Below are 17,185 nucleotides of genomic sequence, written 5' to 3'. Positions count from 1 at the left end.
GCTTGAGGGATACTTGCCACTGTTTATACCATTACAGCGTTGTTAATTTCCTTCCTTGAGAAGGATCGAGGGTAAGTGGAGCAATCCAGGGAGGAGGAGTGGCTTCCTCTGCTAGCTTCAGGTAGATAGCTATCGAAAGAGGGGCCTTCGGCTCGCCACCGATTGTGGGCGCAGACTTACTTTTACCTTCTACAGATAAAGCATTACTTTTGAGGAGGTAAAAAAGTCCCAAAACGGTGACTTACAGACAGGTTCGAAAGATAGAACACCCCTGTGTCACAGACCCGCTTGGACCCCAGTCCCACTGGAAAATTTAGCAAAAATTTCGTCTCCGGTAGGAAAATACCTTGGAATTCCATTGGGAAATTGGGAAATTGACTTATATTTCCCATTGGGAAATTGACTTATATTTCATCCCCATTGGGATTTCAATAGAAATTTTTATCCCCACTGAGGAATAAAGTTCTACCGGGGCTACGAGACAGGGGTGTGATAAATGTTCATATTATAGAGAGTGAGTTACCGATCATTTTGACACCATTCTTATGAGCAGCGTTGATCCATTGAACGGGAGGAATGGTAACGAAATGGTGACTGAAATAACAAAACACATCCACCAAATGCCAATGGTAAAACGAATAACAATCCGTTGATGGATAACCTTGGTCAAATCTAAAAAAAAGGACGATTTTTTAGAAGAATGTCAATTTTATAAGGATATAAAAATGGACTCCATTTCATATCAAATTAACCTAATCATAATTGATCTTGATAATCAATATAAATGCAATCTAAAACTAAGATTAATATACTAGGCTTGTACTAATATAGTCGAACGTGCGCAACTCACTGGGCTCAACTTCAGTGCCTTCAACCTATTCATAGGCCCAATTGTAGAACCCCAGATATTCACCCAAGGAACAAGTGTGCAACATTTCAGCCAAATCGAACAATTTTTGAAGTCTCCAGGCTGACACAAAGGTTTAGCCTCGTTTTGGCGAAAAACTCGTCCCCAGGCCCCAAAAATCTAAATTTTTGAAAAATGAAAGAAGAACCCTCAGATATTCACCCAAGCAACAAGTGTGCCAGATTTCAGCCAAATCGAACAATTTTTGAAGTCTCCAGGCTGCCCCAAAGTTTTGGGACATACACACACACAGACACACAGACATTCTCAGATTCTAGGTAGCTCAACTGAAGTTGAGAATAGCCTCTATGCTGCTGACAAAGTACAAAAACAAAATAAAAAGTTTGTCTATTTAAAAATGCTGCGTAGCCAAATGGTAGGAGATACGTTAATTGATGTGCTTTTTAACAATTCCTTTTACTTTCGCGGGCAGAAACTTTTGCGTTTTTCGCGATTTTGATCCTTTTTCGCAAAAGTTTCTGCCAGGTAAGAAATTAAACCTAAAAAACGCTTAGGGTAGTATAAGGAGCACGAATCCGTTAGTGGATGTAACCTAGGTTTTGCAATATTAGCTAAATTTTTCGTGTTTTATGAGTTTTTGTTACCAAAAAAGGTACATCTTATATGGATTCGCGAAAGTTCTATCTGTGAAATTTCGGCTAAAATCATGATTCGCGAAACTTAAATTCGTTAAATTTCGCAACTTTTTGACCTCGTGAAACTTTCTGCCCGCAAAACTTTCTGCCCTTAAAAAACTCGTTTTATCTTAATATTTCTGTACAAAGTCTCGTCTTGGCGAAGACTCGCACTCCTAGGCCACAAAAGATTTATTAACTGTAATTCATTCAAACATACCTATCCTGCAAATATCCACCTCTCATATCATGACATAAAAGTGTTTTTGGTCGATTTTCATCCCTTGACCACAAGCTTTTGTCATATTCAACAACATCTTTGGCTGTTGGATAATCGGATTCCCATTTCAAGAAATTTTCATGGTCTTTGTATGGTTTGGTGAAAGGCTCGTTACTCGTTTCCATGACTATTACGTGACGCTTAAATATAGAAAATATGAATTAGTTAGAGAAAGCAATACTCCAATACTTTAATTGAGTAAATTTTCGCAGGACTTAATTTCGCGGATTCCGTAGGCTGGAGGAATACACTAACGGATTCGTGCTCCTTATATTACCTGGGGTTTTGTAGAGGTCTGCTATTCAGACTACGGATTCCGCGGATTTGGGAGTCATCCGCGAAATTAATTCCCAGTGTAAATTTGAAAAGGCCTTATCCGCGAAATACTTTTGACCAAATACTTAAAAATTTTCAAATAGCTACTTTTCAAATGTTAACTAGTATCAAAAAAGTGCTATGATGCGTGTTTCAAAAACCAAAATGCATAATTTGGCAGTAAAAAGGTACAAAATCGTGAAAATATTGTCTCCCAATAGTATCATCCGCGAAATTAAGTAACCGCGAAATCTTAAAATTTCGCGGATGAGCTCAAATTTAATCAACGCGAAAATTAACCCCATTAAAGTGATTAAATAAATTTTCGCAGGAATTAAATTTCGCCGATGAGCATTAAGAACGTCTAAGGACACAAAAATAATTCTTAAAGACGGTATTTATTCTCCGCAGAAAATGCTAATTTTTGAAGCCATATAGCCTCTTGACGGGCAGCATACAGTATTTTTTTTTAAAGGCTGGTGTGAATTCTACAATGTTTTTAGCGTATTATCTATTGGCTATCAGAACTCATTAGAAGTGACGTCAATTTTTAGGTCATGTAATTTTAATCATTTGACGTCAAATTTTTTTTTGAGAAGTGTTTAGAGCTCAGCGTTTTGCAAAAAGAAACCATTTGTATTTTAGTTAGTTAATTGTAGTAGTTCAGTTCTGATAAGTAAGAAAATGTCAGAAATGGATGTTCTTTCGTTAGCTTATATTGAGCTTGAAAAAGCAAACGAGCGGATAGAGTTTCTATCTAAGGAAACTCAGCGATATAAAAATAAATGTTTTTTGGCGAGCGTTGCCGCAAACGCCAAAGAACAACAACTTCAAGAATGCCGACAAGAAAATGTTGCATTGCATATCAAATTGGCAAAGCAAAAGTAAGTCATTGAAAATGTTTCATTCTCAGATATACAAGTAAAATAAAGAAAAGCTACTTCCGAGAGGGTGTGATTGTTCGTCTATTGTCTTATCGAGGTACTGGAAAAGCGCGTTTCGTGTATTGTTCCTAATTTTACTACTCTAGCTTATAATTTAATTTTTCTATCTTAGTTTTTATAAGTTACCGTTTTTGTTTTGTACAAATTCAACTATAGGTAAAGCCTGAGAGTTGATTTAGATTAAGAAATTTCTTCTTCTTTTTAGGACCTTTAAGAAAGCATTGAAGGCTGAATCAAAGCCCAGTTTTAATAGAATGACGGCACGACCTTCTCAACCGTAAGCCCTATATTGCTTTTTTTTGAACACTTTTGAAGAATCTTATCTTAAAGCTTCACTAATTTTTTTTTGGGAATGCTATTCGATTTTAACATTTGAACTATTGGACACAATCCAAATCATACCTGCAACGATACGATGTCTTTAAACTCTTTTTTGATAAAAACCAGTATATAAATTCTTTCTCATCTTTTTTCGTTCTTGATTTTTCTTCAACTTAAATTAATTTTTCAATCTTTTATAGCATTCTTAAAAAGCAGAAAGTTGTTGAACACAAGTTAATGTGCCGGGATGTTCGGTTGAATGATCCTCAACAGTGAGTTGTTTTGTTTGCACATGATAATTTTTTTACGAATATTGTAACACCCTCTTCTCACAGACCCGGTGGGGTGGAACCTTCTCCCACTGCAAAAATTGGCCAAAATAGCATTCTTATTGGAAAGCTTTACTCCCATTTTTGTCCCCGCTGATAAAAACCAAATAAACAAATCCTCTATATCACTCACTACGTTTCCCGACTTGAAAACAATGGAAGTCAAATCCACAGGCATAAAAACCTTGGATATCAACCCACATTACGTTTTATACCCTTATTTTTACCCCCACTGGCTGAAAAAGTCCTACCGAGTTTGTGAGAAGGAGTTGAATGGTAATTGAGTCGAGGGCGAAACATTCTTATTAATTGGAACAAAAGGATAGTGGATTATTTCAAACGCATTCTTACTTTCTTAGACTGAAATGAACGTTTCTGGGGCCCCCTGTTTCTGGGGCCCCCCGTTTCTGTCACGGTTTTTAAATCATGGTTTTTAAAGGGCGCCTAGCAAATTTATTCATGTTTTTCATTTACTGATATATACTGATGCTTATTAAAAATGTAAAATGTGTTTTCGTACAAAATGTACTTCAGAGCAGGTATTTTTTATCTTTATGAGATAAATATCCTACATTCTTTTTAATAGGAAAATCACTCGTGTGATTGAGAAATGTGGCTCATCAAAAGAATGCCCAAAAACGTAAGTTGAACTTTTTTCTATTTGGTTGAGTTACAAAAGGTTTTTTGAGGTCCATTTTCGCAACTATAAACGCTTTCAATGAACCGAACTATCTTGAACTGACTACCCTATCCCTCACATGGCATGGCTTGATCCGAGCAAAGGTTTGTTCACTTGCCAAGTGAAAAACTGCAAGTGGGAATCGAACCTCAATCGCCTGTGCAGCAACCAAGATTAATGACCACTATACCACAGGGCCTTTCAAACTTTCCTTTTTTCTCCGGCTCAATTTCACACTATAGTTTTCCAGTTTAAAATATTTGAAATTTGTCCTTTCAGGTTTAACAAGCAAAATAATGCTGTAGTTGTGTCGATAGCATGTCGAGATTACCGATTGAATGACCCTAAACAGTAAGTTTAAATGAAATTGAAGTAGCAAATGATGTCTTGAATGCCTAATACAAAGGGGACTTTTCTTGACGATCGAGAATAAATTTAGGCAACCAGCAAATATCCTGGATATCAATATTTGAAAGTAGCAAATAAAAGTCTCGAATATCTTAATAATACTTATGGAACCTGTTTTGGTGAGAACTTATTTTGGCAAGCGGCAAAAATCGTTAAAAAAAATAAAAAAAAATAATTCAGGAAGAACTGATGATTACTTAAATATTCTTTACTAGAAAAATCACACGTGTGCAAGGAAATTGTGGTGCATCAACCAGTAACCTTCAACAAAAATGTAACCCCGAGTCACAAATCGAGTGAGTTAACTTGAATCACTTTATTTTCTTTTTTATAATAATAGGGGTAATCTATCTGCTCAAATACAAAGGACAAAATAGATTTTTAAAAGAACAGTGTGAAAAGTTTGCCCACATTTAACAACTCTAAACCCCTTTAACCATAGACACGCTTATAAGATCTCTTTTTTCTATTTTCAGAAAGCCTGTCCAAATGAATGGGTATCTTCTCATACCGGCTTCATTCCTTCCTCACATGCCGTAAGTTAAAAAGATACTTTGATTTATGCCTCTTCTACACCCCTGTTGGACCTACTCCACTAATTATAAAATCTTTTCATCTCCCTGAATAAACCACTTACGCCACCAACCAAACCACTTTAGATGAAAATAGCCAAACTAAAATGACGCAGAATCGATAGCTTATTCAAGTTTCTTACAATCTGTGTCTGATAAAAAGATGTATAGTTATGTCTGACTAATATATTCCTTTTCTTTTTTACATAGAGGGTGGTCTCATGACGAGGTTTCTGTAGCCAGTTCCGCCCATCATGACTTCAGACTTAACAAGTAAGTATTCGTGGACAAGGAGTTTAAATACTTTTAGCTTTGATGTTTGATGTTTAGTCTTATCTTTTCTGTATACAAAATTTTCTAATATTAATAAATACCAGGCCCTTTACCAACCCTTCATTATATCAAAAGCTCTGGAATCACTTCATTTCATTTGAAAAAATATTTTATTTGAGAAAGCAAATTTCAAATTTCAAAACCTGAAAAAATGCTGAGCCTTGTGTGCCCAATCAATTTTGATGTTTACATAATTTATACAAAAAAAACGGGATCAAAGATTTTTTAAATCATCATTTGTGACGTATTCTTTATGTTTTTTTTAGAGGTGCCAAACATACAATCAACAGAATGGTCGTTAATCCAAAAGGTATAAAGAAACCATTGTTCATTAAATTCCACATCCATTGGAGAATAATTACCCCAATTTTGCCAAAACGTCTGGCCACATATTATATCACTCTAATAAAGTCTGATTTTCGTAAAACTGACACTACAAGTTGTTGAGCTTAATTTATATCAGATGCAATATTATATTACTATGCTATATCTGAAAGAGGACAATATTGTAAAATACAGTTGATTTAACTAACTGTTTAGTATATTAATATGCTATATATCATAAATTGGATGTATGTTTTTTTATTCTTAGATGAGTATGAACATCGATTGACCACCACCAATGTTGACGAATGTCCTTTCGATATCAACGATAGTCATCACTCTAAAAAATCAGCTGTCAAATGGGGCGATTTTGAGTAAGTTTTATTATTTTTATCTTCTTTAAATGATCAAAAATCTGTCTCAACATATCTACAGCTGGGACAAAAAAAGGCCTGTAACCTTCGATATCATTTAAATAACATTTTGTGCTCGTTGAAAAGATATTTAGGAGTGGAATATATATCAGACATAGAAAATTGAAAGATTATTGGGAAACGAAGATGATAAAATAAAGAGCTGTTGTATCTGTTTCTTTGCCACTTTGAAGGGGTACCACAATGAGTTTCTTTTTTTATCAAATTATATTATCAGCAATTTGAATACCATTCATCTTTAATTTTTTAGATACAACGACGATGAAAAAGTAAACTTTCAAGAAATCTTGGAATTCGAAGATATCTAACTTATCTTAATAAATTATTCTTGTACATAGCTTTTAAATAAATTATTCCTGTATATATCTTTTGTAAATATTTTTCAAACTTTAGAACCCAATTTTTTATATAAATAAAATTCTTAAAAACCCAAAGTTAACCTTATTATTTTTTGTTCACCAACTTGTATCAGCATAATACCATAACCTTCAAGAAAAATTTCAAGTGGAAGTTGTTAGGTTTTGTAGAAAAGAGACCACCTGGCAGTATAGACTTAAACTTGTATATCAAGTTTACGGGATTTCGAGTAACAGGCCAATTTTACTTTCGTTTTGAGTGGTTTCATTTTCGATTTCAAGCCAACATCTTAGCAACGGGGTGCCCGCCCATAGTTACAGTGGTTTGTGCAAAAAATTAAACATAGAAAATTTTCCAAATCCCTCGCATCAATTCCTGCTTCCTTCAGTAAATTGAAGATGAGAAAAAACCTAAGCCACGGATCACGGACTGAAACAAATTTATGAAGGGTGGGATTTTACAGCTGCCCGTCGTGCAAGGCACTGAAAGGCCACAGGTGCCAAAAAGAAGGCTGTACATGTACATTGACAAGTAATCCCTGAGAGAAGTTTATATGGAAATCTGCAACAAAAATTAAAGTGGTCTCTTCTACTGATTGCTTCCTGGTGCTCCTTCGCAGCTGTTTATAAAATTTCCACCAATGAGGTTGCTGTATTTCAAATGGCCCTTCTTTTTGCACCCGTGGCCTTTCAGTGCCTTGCACGACGGGCGGCTGTTAAATCCCACCCTTCGTATACTTTTCTCAACCTGTTATTCTAAGGCTTAGGTTTTTTCTCATCTTCAATTTACTGAAGAAAGCGGAAATTTGATGGGAGAGTTAGAATTGTCAACAAAGTGCCGTAAAAAATCATTGAATATTAAGAAAAACCTTAAATCTTTAATATTTTTCATTTTAAAGAATTGGTGCAAAAAAGTGAAACGTTAAATTGAAATAGGGGATTTAGAAAACTTTCTATGTTTGTTTTTTTTGCACAATTCCCTGTTGCTAAGATGTTAGCTTGAAATCGAAAGTGAAACCACTCAAAACGAAAGTAAAATCGACCCGTACTCGAAATCCCGTAAGCCAACATCTTAGCAACGGGGTGCTCTCCCATAGTTACAGGGGTTTGTGCAAAAAACTAAACATAGAAAATTTTCCAAATCCCCCATTTCAATTAATGCAATTAAAAATGGAACTTTTCCATGTTTCACTTTTTTGCACCTATTTTTCAAAATGAAAATATTTAAGATTTTAAGTTCTTCTTTTATTCAATGACTTTGTGTGGGTGGGTGGAATTTTACAGCCGCCCGTCGTGCAAGGCACTGAAAGGCCACGGGTGCCAAAAAAAAGGGCCATTTGAAATGCGGCAACCTCATTCCAGACGGTGTCAATCGAACTGTTCGATTATCGAACTAATCAAACTTAATCGAACCCTATCGAACGATAGCTGTTCGATTACCGAACCTAATCGAACACCTATCGAACCGGGAAAACTTTCGTAAAGTTCGATGACTGTTCGATTATACGATTATAGTTCGATCCCAGTTCGATGAATACGATTGAGGTTTGATCAGTTCGATTAAGATCAATGAAGTTCGATTGGTTTGATTAAATCGATTTATACCTTGCCTTGCCGCCCAATTTTTTATTTATATTCCGAGGGCGTATTGGCGGCCGCCCACGGGCCATTCTCGCGGGCCATCCTATCTGACATGTAAACATGTGTTGTGTCAACTTGCCAGCATTGTATTGTTGTAAAGGGAAAGATAAAAGAGGCAAGACTAGCCTAGTTTCTAATCCAGATATAGGAGTTTTAGTTTGACTGACTGTCAATCAATCAATTGATGATCAATTGAGACTTAAGATTTTGAAAAATATTTGATTACCCATCTATTACCAGAAACAAGTGAAATCTGAACCATCAATCGGCTATCGATTGGTTATTATTGATATTGATTGAAAAATAAAATAAAAACAGACAGAAGAGAAAAATCTCAGAAGAGAAAACTCCATCGTTAAAGCAATAAATGAGCTGTCTCCATCATCTTCTGCAGGACCTGATGGATTTCCAGCTATGTTTCTCAAAAAATGCAAAGATGAGTTATCCGTTCCACTGTGTTTACTCTGGAAGAAAAGCCTAGAAATAGGTCTTGTTCCAACTGAACTGAAAAAATGCACCATAACACCAATTCACAAAGGAGGAAGCAGATCTCTGGCTGCCAACTACAGACCTGTTGCACTCACCTCGCATGTGATAAAAATTTTCGAGAAAATATTGAGAAATCATATTGTAAATCACATGAACAACAACGACCTTTTCAATCCAAACCAACATGGTTTCAGAAGTGGGAGATCCTGCCTTAGTCAGCTTCTCGAGCAACACGACCTCATTCTTGACATATTAGATGAGGGTTTGAATGCAGATGTTGTTTACCTTGATTTCTCAAAGGCTTTCGACAAAGTCGATCATGCAGTTGTACTTGGGAAATTAAAGCAATTGGGTATATCCGGACCAATCCACAGATGGATTGAATCATTCCTTACTGAAAGATATCAAACAGTAATAGTAAATGGTGTCAAGTCCAAAGCCCAGAAAGTAATTTCAGGAGTCCCTCAAGGCAGTGTATTGGGACCTCTTATATTTCTAATATTGATTGGTGACATTGATGAAAAAGTACTGTACTGTGTATTGAAATCATTTGCTGATGATACACGTGCCACCAAATCAATCAAAAACACAAAGGATGTTGAAATTCTTCAAAAAGAACTAGAAAAAGTCTATGACTGGACTGAAGAAAACAACATGAAACTAAACGACACAAAGTTTGAACTTCTACGCTATGGTCCAGATGAAGAAATAAAAAAAAACCAAACTCACTACAAATCCCCTTCAGGAGAAAATATCGAAAGGAAGAAATTTGTGAAGGACCTGGGAGTACTAATGTCAGATGATGCTGTCTTTACACATCAAATAAATTCAGTCATTGAGAAAGCAAAAAACTTGATTTCCTGGATTCTGCGGACTTTCTCTTCGCGTTTACCCCAACTAATGATTACTCTTTACAAATCATTGGTTATTCCAGTCATTGAATATTGCTCAGTCCTATGGAGTCCAAGTGCTGTTAGTTCTACCCAAAGATTAGAAGAAATCCAAAAATCATTTCTCAAAAGAATAACTGGCACTCCAAAAAACTATTGGGATTGTCTGAAAAAGCTAAAACTTTACTCACTTCAAAGAAGAAGGGAGAGATATCGGATCCTGTATACATGGAAAATAGCTGAAAATCTGGTTCCAAACATCAACAATAAATTTCAATTCAAGGAACTCCCAAGATTGGGAAGGATGTGTGTTCGCACCCATAGTTCAAAACTACATGATAGCACTCTTGTTGTGCAAGGTGCTAAATTATTCAATTCAATGCCCAAGAGTATTAGAGATATGAAGAATGTTACAGTCGAAAAGTTCAAAAACTCTCTAGACAGACACCTCAGTTCAGCTCAGTTCGATCCCAGACGAGCCACAGATTCATGGTTACACAGGGTGCAGGAGAGCCGACTCTAACTCCATTCTTGACATGAAAACTGTTTAGCTGCTGACATCCTTCCTTATTCAGGTTTGATGGATGCAGCATTGTGGTGTGAAGCAGAAAGTTTCTTGCCAGAGCATGAAGCTCGAAGACAACCAAAAGTAACCAAAAGTAAGTAAGTATACAAAACAAATTGCCAATTAGGGACGTTAAAGATTAAAAGGACTAATCGAAGAGCAAATAAAAAGATTACAATTCGAGAATTGATTGATGGAAATTAACAATATTTATACCTTTACAATACACCTTTCCCGTAATTCAAATTTCTCAGAAATGGCCCGGGAAAATGTGCGCTCCACCGTTGTGTATAAAATTGTTTGGGAGGTAAAAAACGCGTTTTTGCCTGCGAGGGGTTAGGGAAATTGGGATTTGAGCCTCTAACTTTTGACAGCGACCTTCTTTTGGCAAAATATTTTCAGGGTGGTATAATATCATGAATAGGTTGAACATACTAAAATTTGAGGGGATTTTGTTCGACAGAACTTAAGAAAAGCTCAAAAAACCAACTTTCCCTAAGGGAACGCAGGCAAAAACGGGTTTGTTTACCTCCAGAGACCAAACGGTGGAGAGCATCAAAATAATGCGCGCGCATTAGTTTTACGAATTACGGGAAAGGTGTATTGTGAAGATCAGCACAAGAAAATGTGAAAATGTTGGAGAGATCGGTCATATTCAGTCCGCCATCTTTGCTCTTGGAAGACCGAGAAAACGAAAGTGGATTTTAAATTGTAAACGAAAAATAGACGGGTGTTAGCAATTTTTTTCATATAATCACTTTTCATTTATCATCATAAATTTTGCATATTTAGAGCAATGGAAAGTATACAATTTTATTTTTCAGTTTATAGATTAAGTTTTAGTACCTTTAACGGGACAAATAAACTCTTCGAAATAGGTTTAGTTCTACCTTTGAACCCCTTGAAATGTCGAATCCAAAGGTTATTCATCCATGTGAATAGCGCATGGATATTATTCTCAAAACATTGATTCGAATTCACGCTGATTGGTTACTTCTACATTTTACACGATCTGATTGGTTGTCGATGACGTACATCCTGAAAAATTGCATCAGCAGACGATTTTCTTTTTATCTTTGTTGATTTTCAGCGTCAGTCAGTCGTCGACAAGAAAACAAGATGGAGTAACGTAGAAAGATTTTCGCTTTACTCCCCAACCAAGCAGGTGCTTGCACTTGAAAAAAAATAAAGAAAAAAATGGCGTAAGTGTTTTCTCTTAAAATTAAACTTTTCAAATAAGTCTATCACTAAATGTTCGTGTTAAAACATTCCCTGTAGCATCCCATGTTTAAAAACCCTGTTCAGTGTACCCAGTTCTTCTTATTAGTTTCACAGGTTCCTTCATTTTATATTATATTTTTGCTTTACTTATACCTTCAAACAGAGTCTTTAATTCAACATGTCTTTGGTTCTTGATATAAATTATTTTGAAAAGTTCTGGTTTAATATATATCTATTGACGGTTTTGCTTAAGATTCCCTTCCTTTTTACTAAGATGTTCTAAGATTCCTCTGCCACTCTTCTACCAGAAAAAGACCAGAACTCATTGTAGTTGATAAATGAGCTTTGGAAAGTAAGGCAGGAAGTAAGGAAGCACAAGACTAGCAGTATCTTTAGAGGAAAACCCTCATGCTGTCTTCCCGTGAAAAATAGCAGAAAAATCCTGGAAAAGTGGTCAAGAATCTAAGTGCAGTCGAATGGGGGACTCTTATGCAAAACAACAATTTTTTCATTAATCTCATTGTATTAGAGAAATGACCAAACAGAGGTCTGCCTAAATTTCATTACCGTTGATTCTGCTTGCAAAAGTTTGCCTAAAGTATCCAGTTCTTCTATATCAGACAAATTTCCCTCTCACTAAAAAGATTTCTACTGAAGATTTCTACAAAAATGTCCAAAAAAATTTTGTGAGGTCAAATTTTTATGAGAATAACCAAAATTTGCAAAAACTGAAATTACTATTATTATCAATTATCAAAGTAAAATTTATGGAGAAACTCTGAATAGGGCACTTTGATAAGGGGTTTTAGCCTAGCAGAGCCTAGAATACGTATAGAAAAAGAAAACTTGGAATCCTAATATTTATTTGATCTGGAATTTGCTTCAAATTATTTAGTCAACTATTTATTTTCTTCACTTTTAGCTCCCAAAATGGATCAAACCGCTTCGCCTCTGGCACCTTAAACAAAAATAATCATGAGCAGAACAAGAATCAGTTCGAAAATGGAACACAACAACAAATTGAATTCGCTTTCGATGCTTCCAGGCAGCATCCTCAATGCCTGTAGTTTCAACAATGACACCGATGCCACCTTTCAACTTCTCTTCAACAACAAATCATTGGAGAACGAGAAACAATCGTGCAATGGATATGGTGTCAATAATATTTCAAGTAAATATCTTTGTTTCAATTTTATTTAGTCCACCTTATTATCTTTAATGAGCAACCCTAACTTTATTCCTAGCCAAGGTTGCTTAGTATATATCAGTAAATGTGAGAAATTGGCTATGATCATTCCTGACGTTATATTATTTTATGTCTATAGGGTCAAAGGGCTTTAACTTTGTCATAGTTAGATAAATCTTCTAAAAGTTTTCTTTATGGAATAATAAAAAAGGATCTTGCTGGCAGGGCTCAAGCCTATATTAAAATTAAGATGAATTCAGATGAATTCACAAAAAAATTCTACATAAGCAGCTGTTTTAAAATTAATGTATACTCTATTATAGGTGCTCTACTATCCTTTAAGAGATAAGCGATGAAACTGCATCAGTCCTCTGATTCAAAAGTCACTAAGATATAGACATCGAAAGAGAATTTTGTGATCATTTATTTTGCATTGAAGATGACAAACAGAAATTAAGATAAATTTTGTAATAATTAAGTGAAAGTTTGAAGAAGAGCACATGACTGACTTCCTTCGACTTTTGATTGGTTGATTTTCTCTGATTAAGGAAAAGGAAGTTACTGGTTTTGTAGTAATTATAGAAATTGTTGTCCTAACAGTTTTCGATAAGAAGAGCTATCCATTTTAATTTCTTTATATCTCGTTATATAAACTTCCTTTGGTAATTTAGAATCCTGTGATTCAAAAAATAGAAATAAGCTAATTAAAGATTTGGACCTTGTTTTGTTATAACCCATAACCATCAATCAATCTGTAAAATCGTTATTGACAAATAGATTGCAGTTATTGCCCTGCTATCTTTCTAGCTTATTAACCATGTAACAATTATCTCCCTGGCTGGCTATTCAAATATATCTAGAATTCTTTGAATAAGAAAATCCTTTCAATTAAAGGAAAGAGGCTCATCTGTTAGAATGGCAGAATAGTTTGGATATAAAATAAGTTACACTAAAGGTACACTGTTGCCTCATATCGCTCTTTCTTGCCAACTTGATAATCTGTTGCACCCAATTATTACTTAACAGTGCTCTCTTTCTTTCTTTTCTTCAGAAACCAACAACTCTTTGTTGAAAACATTAGATTTCATTGATTCCAACATCAACGAATATCCATCAGTGAAATCAGAAACCTACACTCTGGATGATCTACTAGATCTGGAAAATGAAGAGCTGGCACAAGTCCCTTATTACTATGACAACGCATCTTTTGATGACGAATCATTATTTGTACCATCAACTGAGATTCTAATGGATACTGCCTTAGCTTCGCCTTTGTCATCAAGCAGCGATGAATCTTGCGATTTAAATGATCTCTTATTTATGTGCGATCAAGCTGCAGAAACCCGGACCCAAGAGCAGCCAGCTTCTGTTCAGGAAGTTACCGACCACCAATACGCTCTTTTGGAAGATGCTCCAAAAGCAGACCAGGAAATCTCATTAGAGGATATGCTTGCTGGTAATACAACAGATTTAAGTGCACTTTGTTCGCTTTTGTTTCAAGCAAAAGGAATTGAAACACCTGAATTTTCTGCACTTGAAGAACAACCGACGACTGTTCTCGAAGAACCAACAGTCAGTGCTCCATTGTCTCCAGCTTCTTCAGTTACGTCTTCAGAATCTGAATCTGAATCACGTCCAGCCCGTTACAAGCCATACAGAAAGCAAAAGACCCCCGAACAGAAATTACGTAAGAAAGCTCAGAACCGTACCGCAGCTACTCGATACCGAGTCAAGAAGAAGGATGAGTTAAAAATTATGACGGATGAAGCAGACAAACTGGAAGAAACCAACAAGGATTTGAAAGGGAAAGTTGATGGATTACGTAATGAGATAGATTATTTGAAGAATTTGATGTTGGATGTAATTAAAGCTCGATTAGCGAAAGGAGCAACCCCTGATGCTCTTCTCTCTGCAGCAGCTTTAATGTTAAAATGAAAATGAAGTTTTCAATTAAAGAGACAATGTTGTCATTTTATGAAATATTTTTTTGAACCATAGACATTGTGATTTGTTTCTTAGTTTTTGTATATAGTTTGTTTGTTGAATAATGGGTTATCTTGCTCCTTCACATTTAAAAACTCCGTCTCAGAATTTCCTATCCTATCCTAAGACAAATAAAGACAAATCACTATCTCAGAAATAAGCCCAAAGCCGAAGAAAATTTGCAAGCGTTTTTTTTTTGCCGAAAAGAATTTAAAGTCCGTAGAGTTTGCCAGTCTTCGAAACTCTCTTTCCGTATAACGCCATAACGCCATGTTTCCCGCCTTCACTATCACTGTAACGGACGATAACATCGTCCAATCCTGTACTTATACGGTGCCGTTGTTTTGCATAAGATTCCTACTTCCGCACAAATATGCCTTTACCATCTCTAGCGGTAAAAGTTGAAAAATAAGCTTCGGAAAGTTTGGCAGTTTCGTGAGTAAACACGAGAATTTTCCGTACCTTTAGAAACCTTTTCGAATTTCATGCCGGTTATCCTGGGAAAAATAGCGTAAAGTTCCCGGAAAAGTAACTAGAATCTTAGTGCGTAAATTAGAATCGTATTCAAAACGACGATAATGTTTTCCCAGATTTTTACTTATTTTTGCGAAAATAACTTAACTGACCTTTTTCACGTCCGTTTGAATTAATTTGAGCAAATTTTAATGTGAAAAACTTTACAGAATCGTTTAGCGCCTTTGTCCCTAGTAATTTATAGCGTATTTTACGAAATCAGCGGGCGAGGCGACCTTTTTCCCCGATGTGTTCTGAGAGCATATTTCAGCTAAAAATTTGCTAGTACTTCAGTACGAAACAGTTGTACAGCGTAACGAGTAAGAAATGTTCGCCAGCCCAGGGGTGAATTTTTCCTCTTCCTTACTTCAAAGAACAGTCTTCTCTCACCACGTTGGATAGAGATGAATGAAAATGAAAATTTGATGAAAACAAAAACGAGGAAAAGAGTTCCCTGTACTTCCTGCTAAGCTGGAACAAGCTGATTTCAATCGAATATTTTTTTTTGAAAATTCACTAAACAAGTAGGGGTGAAAAGGGAAACTTAAATTTTCTGGTTGCAATAGATATTTTAACTTTTGGGTGTGACGGAGATAATTTTACTATGACTCTTATAGAACTGTTAATAGAAATTATCAAGTGTTTGAGGTTTAGCTGTAGAAAGCATTCGTAGCACATAACCTACCAGAGAGTTTTAAACACTTTTGTCGCAAGGGAAAGAAGTAATTTGGAGAAAATGTAAAATAGCCTTCCTTGCCAATGGTGTAGGCGTTTTTAACTGGAATTTGAAACAATTAGCGTAGGTTTTTTGCCAACTCACAAAATGGCAGGAATCAATTACCGTTTTATTACAATGGCAATCGCGCTATTAACTTTCATAAGTGCAATATCATCAATTGTGTCTCTTGTTTATACACCGTTTGAAGGATGGGATTTAGAAGAATTTCATGACGAGGATAAAGAAACATTTATACGACGGATTGTAGTTCATGCTTTAACGATTCTTTCTGCTTTATTGGCTGTTCCTGTGACGTCATCAAGTATGCATGTCAACGGGCAACGAAAAATGATGCTACTCCCTTTAGTGTGTAGTTTTATAGCCTGGATAGCATCCTCATGTTATGATATTGTTGCCATGATAAGACAAACAAAAATGGTAGATGAGAAGTGGGCAGATTATATTGTCATAGTGATGCTAGTTATCGGCTCTTTCTTGAAATTTCTATATATCATCGCGTTAATGTACTATTTTGATTACTTACGTTTGTTCACGCAGGCGCCGAAAACAATACAAGCCACCCAAAGACCAATCACATGGAGAGACAGCAAAATGCCTATTGGTCACGTAGATTTGAAGCGTCTCACTTTCCCAAACAGAGAGTCAATGGATGATGAATTAACGAAATTATTTTCGAAAGAAATCGGTCTCGGTTTTCCTTTCTTGAGTAAGAGAAGATTGTCTTCAACTTCCTTGACTTCAAACCAATCCAATAAACGTATGTCTACAAAGCTGGGAACAAATATGGCCACCATTGCAGAACATTCATAGTTACGTATAGTATTTATAAAATTACACTTCACTTCTAGTACTACAAATTTTTCTTATAAGAACATCCAACATTTTTGAAGCCTTCGGATGTTCTTAACTTTTCGGATTTTAGTCTAAAAATGTTCTTAACATGTTTTTATTTTCACTATTTTGTGAATATTTTTGATCATTTTCCTAAGAAATAGGGTGTTTTTGAGTCCACAATGCCTTAAAACGTTCTTAATTTGTTTTTAACATTTTCACCAGCGAAGCCTTATGTTCTTATATAGTTTGTTCGTATAAAAAAACTTGCTCAAATTCATGCAAGTGAA

The 17,185-nt window shown here is 35.5% G+C and overlaps 3 protein-coding genes across 4 annotated transcripts in view; 2 read left to right on the top strand and 1 right to left on the bottom strand.

Annotated features, from left to right (window-relative positions):
• LOC136804575 (cytosolic endo-beta-N-acetylglucosaminidase-like) overlaps positions 1-1,963 on the bottom strand; it is a 49,187-nt gene extending 47,224 nt beyond the window's left edge. For both annotated transcript variants that reach the window (XM_067061173.1, XM_067061174.1), the window contains exons 1-2: positions 1,763-1,963; positions 524-672 (exon numbers count right to left, since the gene is read on the bottom strand). In XM_067061173.1, coding sequence (XP_066917274.1) covers positions 524-672; positions 1,763-1,947 — 334 coding nt within the window. In that variant the 5' untranslated portion in view covers positions 1,948-1,963. The remainder of the gene's footprint in view (positions 1-523; positions 673-1,762) is intronic.
• A 745-nt stretch (positions 1,964-2,708) lies between these two features.
• LOC136804626 (uncharacterized) lies at positions 2,709-6,894 on the top strand. The gene is made up of 11 exons (XM_067061230.1): positions 2,709-3,021; positions 3,287-3,358; positions 3,603-3,674; positions 4,318-4,371; positions 4,690-4,761; positions 5,034-5,114; positions 5,295-5,354; positions 5,601-5,663; positions 5,990-6,033; positions 6,316-6,421; positions 6,732-6,894. The coding sequence occupies exons 1-11, from the start codon at positions 2,822-2,824 to the stop codon at positions 6,787-6,789; spliced, it is 882 nt and encodes a 293-aa protein (XP_066917331.1). The 5' UTR covers positions 2,709-2,821; the 3' UTR covers positions 6,790-6,894.
• Positions 6,895-11,482: 4,588 nt separating this feature from the next.
• LOC136804573 (cyclic AMP-dependent transcription factor ATF-4-like) lies at positions 11,483-14,907 on the top strand. The gene is made up of 3 exons (XM_067061171.1): positions 11,483-11,624; positions 12,566-12,814; positions 13,881-14,907. Exons 2-3 carry the CDS (start codon positions 12,619-12,621, stop codon positions 14,762-14,764), a joined length of 1,080 nt encoding a protein of 359 aa, XP_066917272.1. The 5' UTR covers positions 11,483-11,624; positions 12,566-12,618; the 3' UTR covers positions 14,765-14,907.
• The last annotated feature ends 2,278 nt before the right edge of the window (positions 14,908-17,185 follow it).

Source organism: Clytia hemisphaerica, unplaced genomic scaffold (genome assembly GCF_902728285.1).
Source record: "Clytia hemisphaerica strain Z4C2 unplaced genomic scaffold, Clytia hemisphaerica genome assembly, whole genome shotgun sequence".
Classification (NCBI taxonomy): domain Eukaryota; kingdom Metazoa; phylum Cnidaria; class Hydrozoa; order Leptothecata; family Clytiidae; genus Clytia; species Clytia hemisphaerica.
The sequence above is the reverse complement of the archived record's forward strand: the minus strand, read 5'-3'. Positions and strand labels throughout refer to the sequence as shown.